This window comes from Acipenser ruthenus, chromosome 13 (assembly GCF_902713425.1).
Source record: "Acipenser ruthenus chromosome 13, fAciRut3.2 maternal haplotype, whole genome shotgun sequence".
NCBI lineage: Eukaryota > Metazoa > Chordata > Actinopteri > Acipenseriformes > Acipenseridae > Acipenser > Acipenser ruthenus.
This window is the reverse complement of record NC_081201.1, coordinates 30,788,741-30,805,817: the sequence shown is the minus strand read 5'-3', so window position 1 is coordinate 30,805,817 and position 17,077 is coordinate 30,788,741. Positions and strand designations below refer to the sequence as shown.

Sequence of the window (17,077 nt, the reverse complement as noted above, 5' to 3'; positions counted from 1 at the left end):
ATAATGCAGTGACACACATTGCAGATTACAGATAACGGTAAAAGCCCAAAATTGATTTTTGAACTGAAAATAATAACCATTTTTTTTTTTCTTTATAAAACTGCCACAGTAGAACTCATGAACAAAAAAATAAATAAAAAAAAAAACAGTGGAAGAAGTATTGAAATAACTGAATACCAAAATACTGTAAAATACATACATCAACTTATTAAACACACAGCTTTTTTTGTTTATATATAAATTATTTAATATGCTGTAATTACGATTATTTAGATTTTATCTATACAGTAGTAACTGATATAGTAAAGTTGCGCTGTGTAGATCATATTCCATAGCAAAGTAATAACCAGTCAGTTATTTTCATCTCACTTAGTCACCAATTCTTGACATGGAACAATACCAACTGGCAAACCTGGCAAGAAAATAACAAAAAACGTTAATACCGTTATGCAGTATATTTTGATTCAGGTCAAAAAAGGTAATGCTGTATCATTTAGCGCCGATTGACACCTGCCCCTGGTTGGAATGCTGTAAACAGGGAGGAGTCTGGCATTTCTGGGAGTGTGATAGTCAGCCATTCAGACCCAGTCAAAATGCCTCTTCTGCTGCTGGACTATAACATGCTTCAGAGTGTCTGTCTGCATCCATGAATGATGGCTGACCTCACTGCTGTTAGAACATGTGTGAATGTCCATCATGTCAACAAGCCCCACTCGCTGGCAGCCAGGACTCCTGGGAAAATATTCACAGCGCCCATCTCCTATTATAGCACTGACTGTCTGCAATATAAGGCTGTGGGAAGATCACTTGACATGAAAAACATTTGGAAACTGTGTGGCTGTGTATCTGGAAAGGTTTTCTGTAGGCCTCATGACCTTCTTTGCTAAGAGGTAAGTGTCTGCAGATAGTAAAATAAAATTGCCCTTGAATTCCTTTCTACTTTTAAGAGGCCCCAAGTGCCTACACAGCACTAGCAGGAAATCGCCCCGGTACGACTAAACTTAGATTTGTTAGGCTCTCATTAAAGTGTAATAAATTCAGGTTACCAAAACGCACTGTAGCTGTTAAGGAGAAAGAAGTCATAGTTTACCTTGTGCAGACATACATATGAATTGTTGTGACTTCTTAAAATGATTTAGTATGAATGCTAATCCATCCAGGACCGGAATCACATCACATACACTATACTGTATTTACGGTAAAAGTATTGTTTTTATTTAAAAAATGAGTACACAGAGCCCCAATATTCCAAATACAAATGTGCTATATAAAAATCTGCAAAAAAAAAAACAATGCATCACATTAAAAACAACAAAAACCTTTAGGAAAGTACTGGTGTTGTTAAGTAAAAGCAGTGTTTTCAGTCCTATCATTTTGAAAACTCTCAACTTCCTGAATATAACAGGAAGCTGCACTTTTTGCTTATTTCTTTATACTTTTGTTTTGAGGACATTGTATTACTTTTTTCATAATAAAGGACCACACTATAGTTTTTATAGTTTTTTCACATTTAAGTTGCTCTACACAAAAAAAAAAACATAAAAAAAAGAATTGTCAAATGTTAAGCGCAACCTACATCCTGGTACTGAAAAGTAGGTCGAGGTGGAGGAAAATTGGAACTATCAAGTTTTCACCACGTGACAATTTGCTTTTCAGTTTACTTAAGCCAACTCCCAAATCAATACGGCCTAGTGAGCATTCCCTTGATATGAATTAGAGCCCAATCTTCTATCAATAAAGTACCATATACAAAAAATGCTTCAGAATTGTTGCAATTATATTTGAGTTAAATGCTATCTGAAGAATGTACGGTATCTTTATTATGCTTAGGTCAGCAGTAAACATGAGTTGTTTATACTTTGTGGTGCTTATTTCTTATGTGGTTCTGGACATATTTTAAATGTTTCACAAAGCAAGAGAACCAATACTTTTCTTGTTGTCTACTATAATAACATTAGAGTAATCAGGTGGTGTACATCAGACTCTTACTCCCAAGGACCTGCGGAACATTGTGATGCAATATGCTATTTTTGTTCAAATGCATCAAAAAGGTAAAGCATGCACAGCTCAAGTGCTCAGCTGCAGCCTTAACTAGATTGATTAAGAAGGAATATTTTTGAAAAACAGTTCAGTTTGAATATAGTGTTGCTGTTTTTATATACTATTTTGCTATGCCGAATAGAGTGGAGGTAGGTATGACTATAAAGGCTTAAGAGCTAGCAACTACGTATATATAAATAGATAATGAGTCTGTTTATTTCATCTGCTTGATACCTGACACCAAATGGTTATTCCAATACGTGTGCTAGCTTCTTCCCATATTACGACTCTGTTTGGTTTCACGGCTCCCATCTCTATTTCAGTACTTTTTACTTACTTCTGGCTCCTTGCTTAGTTCATTTCACCTGGTTTGGGAGGCCTAAGAGTGGTAAAAGGTTGGCTTGCTATTTCTTTTGTTCAACAAATTGTATTTCTGGCCATCGAATTTTCTATAAAGTAACAGAAACATGTCTGTTTTGCTACAGCGTCCCTGCTCAAATGACATTATTTGGATTTCCTGATGAATTAGGGCAGTTTGAAGTTTGACCAGTGATCTCACATCAAAATGGAATACAGGTTTAAAAGGTAAGAGGATTATTTATACATGATTCAAAAGTTATGAACTACTGTTCTAGAAAGTAAATGTTTCTGCATTGCGTTTTTAAATGCAGAAATCATATTCTTAATACTCTATGATTTATTATGGTTGTTTAGAACACATTTTAAATCTATTTTTAATTTCTATATAGTTTTCTTTAAAAACAAAAAAAATTGTCAATGTCTTTGTGAAAATTAAATTCACCTAGCATAGATAATTCTACATACTGTAGATATTTAGAAATGAATAAGGTTTATATGGGTAGGAACTGGGCCATTAAAACTACTGTCAGTATATTCAATAAGTCTTAAAAGTTAAGAAATATGTCAGGGAATTTAATGTAAATAAAAATAATGTACATTCAGTCTCCAGGAACCCTTTTCATGTTGTACTTGTACAATAAATATTTACATGCAACAGTCATTCACACAGATAATATACTTCTGTATAATAGTGTTATGTTACTTTTTTAACAGCTGTAAAGTCAATATTCATATTTTATTGAATGCAATAAAAGGTTACAGTAGAGGGGTAGGTACTGCTTTAGGGGTTAAAAATAAACTTGTAATTGAACCAGGCACAGATAAATCATCGGGACTGTGATTGGTATCAAATTATAGGCAATGGAAAATTTCTTAAATAGCTGCTAAATTTTGATCAAGACAGAATGGATACACTGTATGGTATACTCATCTTACTATCATTTTAAAAGACTAGTTTACAAATGGTCGGGCCCGGGAAATATTCAGATTTAACTTGTCAACTTTTTTAAAATGCTGAGTTTGGGATTTTTAACATAAAAGTATAATATTAAACCCGAGGAGGGGATAGGTGGTGTCAGTTGATGGTCAAAACTGGGTGATAAAAATGGGCTTGCATGCTAATCTTGGCTTTAATCAAGTATGTATGGCAACTGCCAGAAACATAAGTAGACAGTAGGGGTGACGTGCACAAACAGAGACTCCTGCTAAAGATATGATAGCTATATGTTTGGGTACAAACTGTATACAGTATGCTGGTACTGTATATGACATATACTCTATATAAATATTGTACTTTCTCTCCTGTTTTTTCTTTACATAGTATACACATACTGTACATACTTAACACATATAATTCACAGCCATGAGTTTACAATTACAACAATTACAGTTGTTGAAAAGTAAGATTGCTTGCTTGTTTTTGATAACTGTTTTATGAAGTAAGTTGTAAACATAGTCAGTTATTTTATTCTTTATCAATCTTAAGCATCGCTGTCAATAGGAAACACAGTGGTAGTGCATGTTAGTACTATAGATACAAAGCCTGCACAGTAAAGGACTGTTTAGTTGTTCGAGGGGGTAGCGTTGGTTCACAGATTATGTGTTGACTATAAGTATATGTTGTAATATTCACATTACATGTTATCTGACAAGACATAGGGCAAATAGATCATGTGATCTTTATTCAGAATGAGAAACATATAGATTCTTTGAACACAAAATGTAAAAGCTGCTGTGGAAGAGAACTTAGGAAACAAAAGGAAACAAGATTGTATTCCATTGTGATTGAACTACAACTTCAAACCACAGGTGGCAGTACTTGTCAGGCAAATTTACTTTAATGGTAAAGAAATGCAATACAGTATACCAATGATTTCTGACCATTGTAAGATGTCAGTACAGATACCGGAACTGAGAGTGGTATTATAGAAGATGCTTAACTAAAGGTTGAGGCATATTTCAAAACTCTTTAAGTCTTAGGGTTCCATGATTCTGTGCATGAAACTGGCATCCCACAAAAAGATAGAACAGAAAGAGTTAAATACTGTAATTGAAGTTACAAATAGAAATGTTCAATTTGGGATACTCCACACATCTGAAGAAATATCCAATGGGTCTTAAACTATATGTCAATATGTGCTGTGAATTATACATTATGCTTCAGGGGTGCTGAACCCAGCCCCTAGGTTCTATGACTATATGCTTGACATGTACAGCAGAATCTAGGTTCAGGGCCCAAACTGTTCTTAGACACCATTTAGTATACATTGACCAGTTCGAATAACCTATAAAAGCTTAACTTATCTAAAGTGTAACATAATTTATATAATTTCCTGTTCTATGAAAACTATTTTGTAGGTCATAAATCTTCTTGTAAATGTACTATTCATAAATACATTTAAAAATATTCTTGTTAGAGAAAAATGTAAACTTTACCATCTAGCATATCAGAGGAGTTGTGGGCACTCCTATATTTGCTGTAACTACGTCGTAAACAAGTCCATCGATATCCAAATCTAACTACTAACATAGTGTAATGCAATCAATATAACATATATTAACAATATTGTTATCTGAATGGCAGCAGTATTTTGACAAACTGATTTAGATCATTTAAATGTGCATCATAGTGAATAAATAACATTAAATTAGTTTCTATGTTTAAAAATATTCAGTAAGAAATAAGCAAATACAGAAATAATGTACTGGGTTTGCTATGCACACTTGGCAAATAAGTTAATATTGTAAAAGTATTTGATTATATTGTTATATTTGACCCATTTCATAATTTTATCAATATGGGCATCTTTATACATTTTATTTAAATTGTATTTACTGAAACAAAAGAGGTTCAAACACTATACAACCCCTCTGTCAGAACTGTGCTTCTGTGCAGAGTATGCATGTGCACGAAGTTGAAACCTGAATGCTGAACCATACCGAATATGTTGGTATGCTGGTTATGAAAGGGTTTTTTAACCTGTTCTTCTTTCTCTATGAAAGATATACACCGCTGGCAGACAATCAGTTAATTCTCTCAATGTATTCTGTCTTTTAACCAGCTTTTCTGTATTTTATTCAGTTTCCTTTAGCAGCTTAAAAATGAAACAAACCAATACAAATAAATAAATAAGCACGCACATTTCTAAAATGCAACTGTAACTTACCCTAACCTGCTGCACAGCACACAAACATTAGCTTCATTCTAATGAATCTGGATCTCATACCACAGCAGCCACTCTGCAATGATACCTGCGCTCAAAAGGTGTGTGTGGAGGGCTTGTGTAGAACTCATGGTGTAGAAGATGATCTACATTATCAACAGAATGGCTTCTTATCAGATAATATTCCATTTATATGTGACATAAAGTGCTTTGTTAGTAGAAGGGTGGGGGATTACATAAACATGGACATGGACATCAAATTCTATTCTTCGATTGTATGATATTCTTTCAGATCTAGTCAGTTTCAAGCTCATATCCGTTGACACTGTGGTATTTTCTGGTGGGGTTCAGGTGCTTGGAATTATTTAAATTAACTTCCAATATTTTAAGCCACTTACTGCAGAAACTAAGTTAGGTAAACAAATGTTTTGAATGGATCTCTGAATTTATGATTAAGTGTTTATGTATATAAGCCACTTACTTGCAACACTTTGATAACTTGCACTGATGCCTTCAGCTAGCATAGATGAAAAGGTATGTACAATATATCTTGTTAAACAGAGATTGAACCAAGAGACATACCAACATTAAGTTAGTGCATTTAAACTTATTAACAATTGATGGGGGTTGACTGGCAAAACTCTCAACATTACAATGCATCTCTCTTACTTTGCTGTGTAATAGATTAATGCTGTAGCACTTGGACTATGATCCTGATGGGGTGAGTTCTGGGCAAAGAATGCAAAAGGCAGGTGTGACTTCAAAGAACCACTGATGACCTGAGTTTAGCACAGCCATTCATTTAGCTCAGCAGTAGAAGTCTTATTTTTGGTAGCCACTGGGGTCCAGGTTGAATTCTTACTGTCAGTCTGCTTTTCAATGATGTACATTAGTTTAAAAATAGTTAATATACTGCACAGTATGCCTACCAGTTTCAACTGACAGCACAGCATTGAAGAAAGTGAGACTCGTGCTGTGTGGCAGTTTGTTTGTAAGAGAGCGGGCCTGTGACAGCTAACCTCATTTGACACTGTATATTGTCTATTTGATAGCAATTTCGTAGCCATTTCTGAACATAGACCCCGACTTCAATGCTGACATGACTTCATAACAGATTTCAATGTCAGAAGCTTAGCTTCTTCTTACTTATGAAAAGTAATCTGCTGTGTTTTTGTTGTTGTCTGTAAAAGAGTATAGAATATTTAATCCTGCTTCCGAGTGGTGCAGCCGGTAAAGGCGCTCCACGTGGAGTGCAGGATGCGCCCTATAGCCTGGAGGTAGCTGATTCGGGTCCAGGCTATTCCACTGCCGACCGTGGATGGGAGTTCCCAGGGGGTGGTGCACAATTGGCCGAGTGCTCCCACAAACAGCATGCCTTGATTGAAACCTGTTAATCGAATACTTTTATTGTAACATTAATAACTTACCGAACATAAGTGGAATGATGTTGCAGTGCACTTGTCACATTACACAAAAATACTGTTACAATAAAAAAATGTAAAAAACATTTTTTTAAAAACCTTTCAATTAGAGCCCTGTATAATTTAATATAAATTATAACAATTTTTACATTTTTTATTCAGTATTGAAAGTTTGGCAGGTAAGAAACATGAATTACATTCAAAAGTGTAGACTACTGCTAAGGTGGATTCAGAAGAGTTGTCATAATGTTTTTATTAAATAGAATAGGTTTGGTTTTACAGTTGTCTTTATATTATGAGCAAGGATACCAGAGTTCACAGAGGTTGGTTTAGCTGAAGGTCAGACACAGTGGATGAAACCTTTACTATGATAGTAGTATGAGTAACTATTTTTAACTCTTACTATAGATGGGCATCGATGTGACCAAACACCACACAGCAAGGGATCTTTAAATGTAAAGAAGCATAAACTACAATGCACACAAGGTATGCTGCAATTTCAGCCTGCAAGCCAGGTAGGTCTTTGAGAAAATGATGATTCTACTCCATATCCTGGCCAAACAATGTTAAAGTGAGAATGGGATGCATTTATTCATCATTAACCTATGTATTCATGTATCACTCCAGGATGGGCACATTGAGGTTCTAATTGGGTCATTCCTGGTAACAAAAGGTTGCTGTCTGGGGTATGCTTGGTGGTGGTCAAAAAGTAATGCTGGAATATATTTCCTTTCTATCCCCAAATGCTCTTGTGACATTCCCCCTCATAGACTGAGGGTTGGCACAGTCCATATCTCTTCAGCTGTTGGGACTGTAGAGTTGGTCAATGCATCATTTTTCAGGCAACCAAAGTTGACAAAATGTCCAATTTCAACATGAAGTTTCCCCTGTGGTGTTCATGGTAACAGTTTGGAACCTGGTGCATTTTCTAGCTATAGGCACTACCAGGCTTAGTTGTTTTGTTACAAAGCTTACTAAGGTTACAGGGCTGGGAATTGCACATTTCCAAAAACATAAAAATATATATATATGTATTCTATTGTTCAACACAAAAAACCCAATTGGATCAGCAAGTGCCTTTTGTGTGGAATGACTCCAAGAAATGATCACGTGCATCCCATGGGAGTAAGACAGGCATAATATTGACATTTTAGAGAAAAGAAATTCTGAAGAGAAAGTATTTTCAGAAGTGCATGCTGGAGCCTTGTATTGCATAGTTTTCTAACTACAATATAATATATTTTAATCTAATACAAATACAGTTACACCTGCATAGAACAAATACCTGTCTATCTATGTGACCAAATTTGAAGCCCCCTGAGTGTTTGTTATCCTTTTTTTTGGATACCATTGCAGTAGTAGCTGATGTTATCCAAGATATCAATGTGTTTGTAGTTCTAATTCCCCTGTGGTAGTTCTACTTTAAGAGAGTTGAAATTAGCGTAATTATCTGGGGTGCAATTGAATTGTATTAGAGAAATAACACCAACTACAGATAAGGGTATCCAGGATAAAAGTGTTAACATGGGCTTGACTGCATACAATAGTATGTACTCATATATGGCTAGGTTTCATTAATTCATTAACTATTTGTGCAAGTTGAATTTGTAGTACTCTATTTCCTAAATACATTAGTGGAAATACTGCTTTTCATTGTTATTAAAGTTGCAATTCTTAGGCAAATGTTTCTTCTGTAATTATTTACAGGAAACAAATAATCATTTGAAGATTTTGGAAGGTGAATTTGTAAATACAAGACAACGTTGATGCAAGACTGAGTGAGACAACTGGCCCTGCGTCTGTGTATAAGCACTTGAAATGAGTTTTCTGAATAACTGCCATATGAGTCACAGAGGAAGTGTGCAGAAGCACTACAAATATATGGGTGGCTTTAGTGACATGTCAAGCATTGGAAGTTTTATGGATGATACTGACAGAGAAGTTAGCAATCTGACAGACCGTGCATTTAGAAGTTTATGCATTGGGGAAGAAGCAATCTATAATGACTCCGATTTTGCTGTCTCTCCACTTGAACGCAGCTTGGCTTTCATTGATAATTCGCAAAATAAAAACCCAGATATCCTGAAAAAGTCTGTAAAAGAAAGACATACCATTAGTATTAAATCTAAAGAAGTGGAAGAAAAATCTGAAGTTGCTGTAACATTCCAGCAGTCAGTCAGGCACAGTTCCAAAGAAGCAGAAAATTGCATAAAAAATGATGTAGCAACTCATTTGAGCAATGGTGTTATTGGGGCAAGTTGTAGACCAAAAAAGAACATCTCAAATGTATCTTCTCTGATTAAGGCATTTGGTACAGTAGAAAATGACTGTGACAGTAGCACTAATCTGGGCAACAAAAAATGCATTCTAGCAGCTACTAAAAATGATAGAATGCATAAAGAAAGTGACTTATGGGATAAATCTGCCCTGTTGAGTATTGAGAAAGAATTATCTGAATTCTCTCTTGCTTATCAGCAAAACTATACGTTAAGTAAGAAATCTGATGAAATTGATAGAAAGAAAAAAAATGATAATTTACTCCCAGCCAGAAACAATTTGCAATCCCCTGACATGATAATAACTCATAAGTCCAAAGTGGACCCAAATAATCATACCGCTATTCCTACTAAAAGCAAAACTAGTAAAGGGAAAAGGCTGAGCTTCAGGAATTGTTTTCTCCATAGTGAATACAGTCCATTCAGATCATGGAAAGATTATAATGAATTTCCATTTGAGAAAGAAGATGCGGAAGACCTTTTGCCCACAAATGGAATCCCTAAATGGTACGACTCTCCTGTTTACAAAGAACTTACAGCAGTGCATAGAATTAGAACCCCACTAAATGAGGACAGGAAAATGCTAAAACACAAAAAAGATGATGCCTGTATCACAGGGTGTGCATCATCTTCTGTTTTGCAAAAAGCCTCTATGCTTGAGAAAAGAAGTGAATCGGAAATAGGGAGTACCTGTCCCCCATGGAGAAGAAATCGAAACCAAGTGCCCCTTCCCTGTCCCTGTACTGTTTCACCACTTAGTGAAAAATATAGTAGAAAAGAAGACAATAATTGTTCTTTCACTAAGTCAACACCAACCCTCCACAAAGTACGCACAGTTGTGGATGGACAAATACCGAGCTTTGAAACACCCTCGTTTAACATTTCCAAACTCCTGACACCAGTTATTCATGCTAGACAAGATACGGAAACATCTGAAATCTTACAAAGCGTGTTATCTCCACCAATCATTGACTTAACAACTTCACATGAACATGAATTTAAAGCTGTTGCTGAGAGCAAATTACGTGACAGTTATAAATCTATGGCTTCAAGCTTGTTATTTAATCTTAAAGATAACAGGAAAAGAGTAAAAAGCACTTATAGCCCATCTACCTTTCGAAGCCACGAAGTACAAGATCGAAGTAAACAGACCTCAAAACAAGAGGTAATTCCGAAAAATGTGCCGATTAGCTCAGACCCTCCTGCTAATTCTTCTACACAGCTACAAAGGAAAGACATCACCTCCACTTTGCAAACAATGAACTCACAAATCACTGATACAAAAGAAGCTGCTGTATGTATCTCAGATGACTATCTGACCTTAAGTTCACCTCAAACCATAAAAGAGGCTGCTAATTACAAAGGCCTCAGTCATGTACTGCAGGAAGGTGCAATACATAAAACGAAATCTGTTGAAAGCGAAAGTAGTATAAACAATGGTTTAGATATGATGCCTTGCCCCAGATCGAATGAAGTCACCTTGCGAAAGAGACCAGAATACCCCTCTTTGAAACTGTACAAGAAAGAGGATATTGTGAAGGAAGAAACAAAAGAAATACCAGTATCAATAAAGAACCCTTTACAGTCTAGTTCACTACGAGAGAATGATAATGTTGAAAAGCATACTGCCATCCAAAATATTAGTAGCTTCCACAAGACACGGACAACTCCTAGCTTTCCCTTGCAGGAAAGCAGTGTGAAGCACAGTCCTGGTGTTTCGTGTAAAGGAAGTACAGATGGTAGAACAAAGCCCTCTAAACAATCATATTTATCATTAGAAGGCCACCAGCAAAGTGATTTGGATCACAATTTGAATGAAGAGTTAACTTTGAGGAATGGAAATGGTAATAATGAAAAGGTTCAAAATAATGCAGATGAGACAAAGAAAGACATTGCAAATATAGAGTTGCAGTATTATGCACTAAGTAACCATGAAAGTGAGAGAGAACGTGAAGTTGAGAGCCACCCGACACCTATGAGAAATCAAAGTACATCTCCAAAGGAAGAACACGATTTGCCTTCGAATGGGGTGGAGGAAAGAAGCTGGGTACATTGTTTAATAGATGATGCTATGGCTTACACACCAGTATCATCATCTACCGCATCATCGCCGTCTTCAGTAAAGGGAAATCGGTTTAAAGTTAAAGACAACACATTCCGGACATCACCTGTAATCAAGTCTGTAAAAGCACCATTGCAAAAAATATTTCAAGAGGATGTTGAGATGAATGGCCTTAGTAGAAATGGAAGCAGTCCTGAGAAATTTGAAATTGCAAAGGCCTATTATGAAGAGTATGACAAAGACCGAGTTACAGAGAAAATCCCTCTTTCAGGTGAAGCCCCAGTTAGCAGTGAAGACACAGTTAAAGGTAAAGCCCCAGTTAGAAGTGAAGGCACAGTTAAAGGTGAAGCCCCAGTTAGAAGTGAAGGCTCAGTTAAAGGTGAAGCCCGGGTTAGAAGTGAAGGCACAGTTAAAGGTGAAGCCCCAGTTAGAGGCGAAGGCTCAGTTAAAGGTGAAGCCCCAGTTAGAGGTGAAAGCTCAGTTAAAGGTGAAGCCCCAGTTAGAAGTGAAGGCACAGTTAAAGGTGAAGCCCCAGTTAGAAGTGAAGGCACAGTTAAAGGTGAAGTCCCAGTTAGAAGTGAAGGCTCAGTTAAAGGTGAAGCCCCAGTTAGAAGTGAAGGCACAGTTAAAGGTGAAGCCCCAGTTAGAAGTGAAGGCTCAGTTAAAGGTGAAGCCCCTGTTAGAAGTGAAAGCTCAGTTAAAGGTGAAGCCCCAGTTAGAAGTGAAGGCTCAGTTAAAGGTGAAGCCCCAGTTAGAAGTGAAGGCTCAGTTAAAGGTGAAGTCCCAGTTACAGATGAAGATGAATGTTTAATTCAGCTTAATTCAGTTCGAGTGGAAGAAGAAAGTCAATTGATTGTAAATGCAAAGTTAGAAGACATAGAAAGTGCTGCAAGTACCGTACACATGGACGAAAAGGTTGCAAGTGCTGTCTGCACAAAACAAGCAGAACGTTCGAAAGATGTTAGTGAAAGGTCAGATTCAATCAGTAGTGTTAGTGAAAATAAACCATTAGGCAAACCACCCACTGTTCCACCAAAAACTGAAAAAGGACTTCGGCGTGCCAAGAAGCTTACCAACAGAAGAAAAAAGGCTGAAACAAAGCCAAAAACAGAAAGTACTAGCCGAATCGAAAAGAAACCTATCAGAACCGTTTCCAGTGTGCCATCATCTCCTACACATATGTCACCATCACCAATACCTATGAATTCAACACCAGTACCACAGCCTGTGCACCTTGAACGGAAGGATGTTTCACCAGTCACTAATATTGTGACAGCACCAGTAATCCAGTCTTTCCCAATTACCCAAAGAAAGCTGCTACAAGACCCTGAGTCAGGTCAATACTTTGTTGTAGATATGCCTGTCCAAGTGAAAACTAAAACCTTTTTTGATCCAGAAACTGGAAAATATATTCAGTTATCCATTCGATCAGCGGAAGGCGGATTATCACATGCATCATCGTTGGAGGTTTTGAACCCTCCTTATGTATTATATCCTGGATTTCTGCCCTTACCTGTCACATCTTTACCAGCACTGAGGTCTACTTCTGAGATGTCAGCATCAGCAACGCTTATGGATGATCAGGGAATAAATGAACTTTCAGAGATCTGGACACAGGATGCTATTAACCAGATGCACAATCAAGAAAGTCACCCGTACATAGAGCCTGTGTATAATTCTCATAATCAACTGACTGATGGATCAATGTACAGTGAAGAGAAAGAAGGTAGCAGCCCCAAGAACTTGGACATAATACCAATGAGTGAGTTAGAAGATTTTGCAGTTGAAAGCATTTTATAGATTCAGGGATATATATTAAAAAAAGCATTCTTAAACTTGTTTAGAAACACCCAGCACACGGATATGAAAGAACATATTAAATCAAGATAATTTTCTAATATGTCTGCATATTTGACTTTTTTAAGAACAAGTTATGGAAATAAAAGTAAATTATTACTGCTTTCCCTTTTAGTTTAACTGTAATCTATTTAGAAAATCATACAACTGTCCTTTCTATATTAATTAAAGGGGAACCCAAACAGAAAAAAAATCCAATAGAAAATACTGATAAATACTCCATGTGGTCTGTGTTTAAAGACAAAATAAAACTAAAATAAAATAAAGATCCATTCCCATCCTAAAAAAACTTTTAAAACTGGTAAGGTTAACGAGCAGCGATCAAGACCATCTTGTGATCGTTTAAACAACACTGCCTGGAAAGGTTTTTGTGGGTACCATATTGTTGTAATAAAATGTAAGTTAGCTAATAATAGAAAATAAAAAAAACTCACCTATTCAGAAACGTTTCATCAAAATACGCTAGACAGAGCCAAAACCACAACAGATTCCCGAATACAAACTAAAATAAAGGCCTAATTTCACTGGTATGTATTTTATGTTCCTAATCTCAGGTGCTCCTGTGGTAACTGCCAACCAATGGGTACACAAAGGGAGAGCATTTGTTGTCAGGAAATTGACAAAACTTTAATTTCGGTCATTGAAAAAAATCCAGATTTAATCGTTACATTACCTATTTTTAAAATTGGAAATTGAAAAAAGACACATTATATCGTATTTCTATGATATCAAAAGATAGTTTAGTGTGAACATAGGTATGGGTGTTTGGGTTCCCCTGCTCGCTCTCTCTCTCTCTCTCTCTCTCTCTCTCTAGTGCTCCCTCGCTATAACGCGGGTCACAGGGGAAACACAACATGAGCGTTATAACCGAAGAGCATTATAAACGAGGGAGGGGGTGGGGGGTGCCGCGAGATACATAACAACACATATAATGCATATATAATGAAGAAAAAATGTAACTTTCCGTAAATTAACCATGCATAAAGTAAAAATAAATAAATAATAAATGTAACATTCCCACTCATGGATCATTTTAATTAGCAGTTTTTAAACTATAACTAGCCTGGCTAAATGGTGGTCAGGAGTTCAGTTTGAAGCGAGACAAGCAAATCAAGGGCGAGAAGGAGAGCATGTTGGGAGAGGGGAAGGGAATGGGCTCGCCCCAGGTTCGGCTGCCAGAGCTGGGCTGAAGCAAAACTGAAACTTCTCATCTCCCAGAGAAAGCCGCAGCTCCTCTCGCAGCAAAAAAAGTAAATACATTAGGGAAGATAACCACGTAATAGACCTAATATTTATTTAGTTATAAAATGAATGCTGAATAAGATGTCTGTGTTACAAAGTGCCAGCACAGCTTTTCTTCAGTTCAGATACTGTATCAAAAGGGAGACAGAAACAGAAGTTAGACTGAGAAGTTGTTTATATTTTGAATAACACCGGTACTGTACCTACTGTAGAAATATTGCATGAATCACTAGTATAGGGAATTGGGGGACCTGCTGTAGGAGCGTTATATCCGAGAGCCTTATAGCAAGGGAGCACTGTATATCTATCTATCTATCTATCTATCTATCTATCTATCTATCTATATATATATATATATATATATATATATATATATATATATATATATATATATATATATATATATATCTATATATATATATATATATATTATACAAACATTAAAAAATAGATATAAAAATTGGTTCCAATTAAATATAATATTCACCACATGATGAAGACTCTTGTAGTCAATATATATATATATATAAATATATATATATATATATATATATATATATATATATATATAATGTTTGTTCAATAAAAATGAAATGAATTTTGGACTTCTGAGTAGTGTGGATCATTGAGAAAAATCACAAAGTGTGCGACCAAGTTTTGGCTCTACAGTCATGAACCATAAGGAAGTAAGGTTAATTTGACCATTCCCGGCTGGTTGACGTGAATCGACACGAGACAATTTATATCATGAACATTACTTTATATTGGTCAGCACCTCTGTGAAAACAGAGGCATTGCAGTGAAAAGGTTTTCTTTTGTTGTTTTGGAGATATATATATATATATATATATATATATATATATATATATATATATACTGTATATATTGCTTAATCATTGAATGAAAACAATAGTTAAATCAATGCTGTTTTTGAAAGAATGTGTTGTGCTATAAAAGGAAACCATTCCATTGAAGCGGCCTATTCTTAAAAAAAAAATAGGTGATCTTATATGTCAAATAGTCTATTTTCAAATAGAATGACAGTGCTTCATCACAGCATTTTAGCTGTAAAGGCTGCATGTTTCAATTGCATTTTTTTTCTTGGTAGCAACTGTTTTTGGTGACGGTACAATGAATGAAATTAATGAATATCAGTGCTGTAAATGACCATTTTTCACATATCACAGTGGTTCTTTTTGAGGTGTTGTTATATACTTAAATGCAGATTTAAAAAAACTTAAAAAATGTGTTACTTGATATTTGCAAATATACAGTGTTGTCCAATTGAATCTGCTATGATTTCCATTAGACAAATGTTTTCGACTATACCATTGCATCATTGTATGACAATAAGAGAACCTAATGCAGTTAAAGCATGTACGATTCTTTTGCTCTCACTTACATTACATCATCTTATGGAGGCTCATTAAGGATAGTGGAAGAAAATAAATAAATAAATATGAGATCATTTATCTCAGGAACTCAACATTTTAAACCATTATGTCAAGATCACAAGGCAAATTCTTTCAGGATCCAGACATAACACATTTTGATTTTTTTTCCGTCTCTTCAATGAGCCACCATCTTTACTGAAGCAAAAAAGAAATGTATGTTTACATGTATAATTTAAGTAGAAATGACCTATATAATATAATAATTCAATGTTGCTTATGAGAAATGTACATTTTATATGAGCTGGCCTAAAAAAAACAATACGACCCACAGTTAACAAAACAGTAGTCTGTAGTGGAGAAAATATATGCTTTTATTTTAACATTGTAAAGCATTACATGTTATGGTTTTCATAGAATTTTCTCAGATTTTCTAATGGAAAATATATATTTTTGTGCAATATCCCGTAGGATTTAAGAAATGTAAATTATTTGGCATTTTGATCCTCTTTTTAGGACTGTAAGAGAATATCTATATGGTATATAAGCAAAGATAATTTTTTTATATGTTTTTTTTTCTTTTATCATTTCCTAAAAGTCCTGATTAAATCATATCAAACTGTTGAAAGAAGTATCTTTTTACTTGAAGTGACTTGCTGTTTATTACAAAAAAAAAATGACTACATTTATTTACAGACTCAAATGTGAATTATTTGAAAAAATGTGGAATTTGCACTCATTCACAATAAATGTGTATTTTTTCTTGAATTAGCATACTTGATTTACACATTATTTCATTTTCTTATTTCTTAAACATATTTTAGGACCTATTTTAAAAGTTAGAAAAATATATTTAAATATATTACATATATTTAAAATGTGTTATGTGTGGTTATCTGGCCTCACTTCTGACATCCAGATTTTGCCATGAGACAAATTAACTGTAAAAGAGACAGAAAAGAGACAGATTATCTAACCAGAGCAAATGCAAGGAAACATCAGGTGTATTTAATAAAACGTAATAGCTTATTTGTGATGTTTTATTTATTTATTTTTTTACTCAGCATGAACCTCAGTTTTGAATGTTTAATCAGATACTAATGTATCATACTGTACATACTGTACATACAATGCAATTTTAATGTGGGGTGTGGTGTGTCCTTGTTAAAATGCTGCATTGTGCTTTTTTAATGTTTGATAATTGTTCCATACCAGTCATGTCCAGCAGTCAATGCAAAACATTTACAGGCACTTCTATGACATC

General features: G+C 35.2%; 1 protein-coding gene across 3 annotated transcripts; it reads left to right on the top strand.

Moving 5' to 3' along the window:
- The first annotated feature begins 755 nt into the window (after positions 1-755).
- On the top strand, positions 756-14,747 carry LOC117418095 (cardiac-enriched FHL2-interacting protein-like). Of its 3 annotated transcripts, none has more exons than XM_034030679.3 (4): positions 756-890; positions 2,526-2,625; positions 7,394-7,500; positions 8,693-14,747. In XM_034030679.3, exon 4 carries the CDS (start codon positions 8,804-8,806, stop codon positions 13,121-13,123), a length of 4,320 nt encoding a protein of 1,439 aa, XP_033886570.2. In that variant the 5' UTR covers positions 756-890; positions 2,526-2,625; positions 7,394-7,500; positions 8,693-8,803; the 3' UTR covers positions 13,124-14,747. The 3 variants fall into 3 exon arrangements, with proteins under 3 accessions (XP_033886570.2, XP_033886571.2, XP_033886569.2); XM_034030680.3 differs by lacking the exon at positions 756-890 and adding an exon at positions 2,328-2,435; XM_034030678.3 differs by lacking the exon at positions 756-890 and having other exon boundaries at positions 2,345-2,625.
- The last annotated feature ends 2,330 nt before the right edge of the window (positions 14,748-17,077 follow it).

Coding starts and splice junctions, on each gene's coding strand:
- LOC117418095 (XM_034030679.3), top strand. CDS start 8,804: ATGAGTTTTCTGAATAACTGCCATATGAGTCACAGAGGAAGTGTGCAG.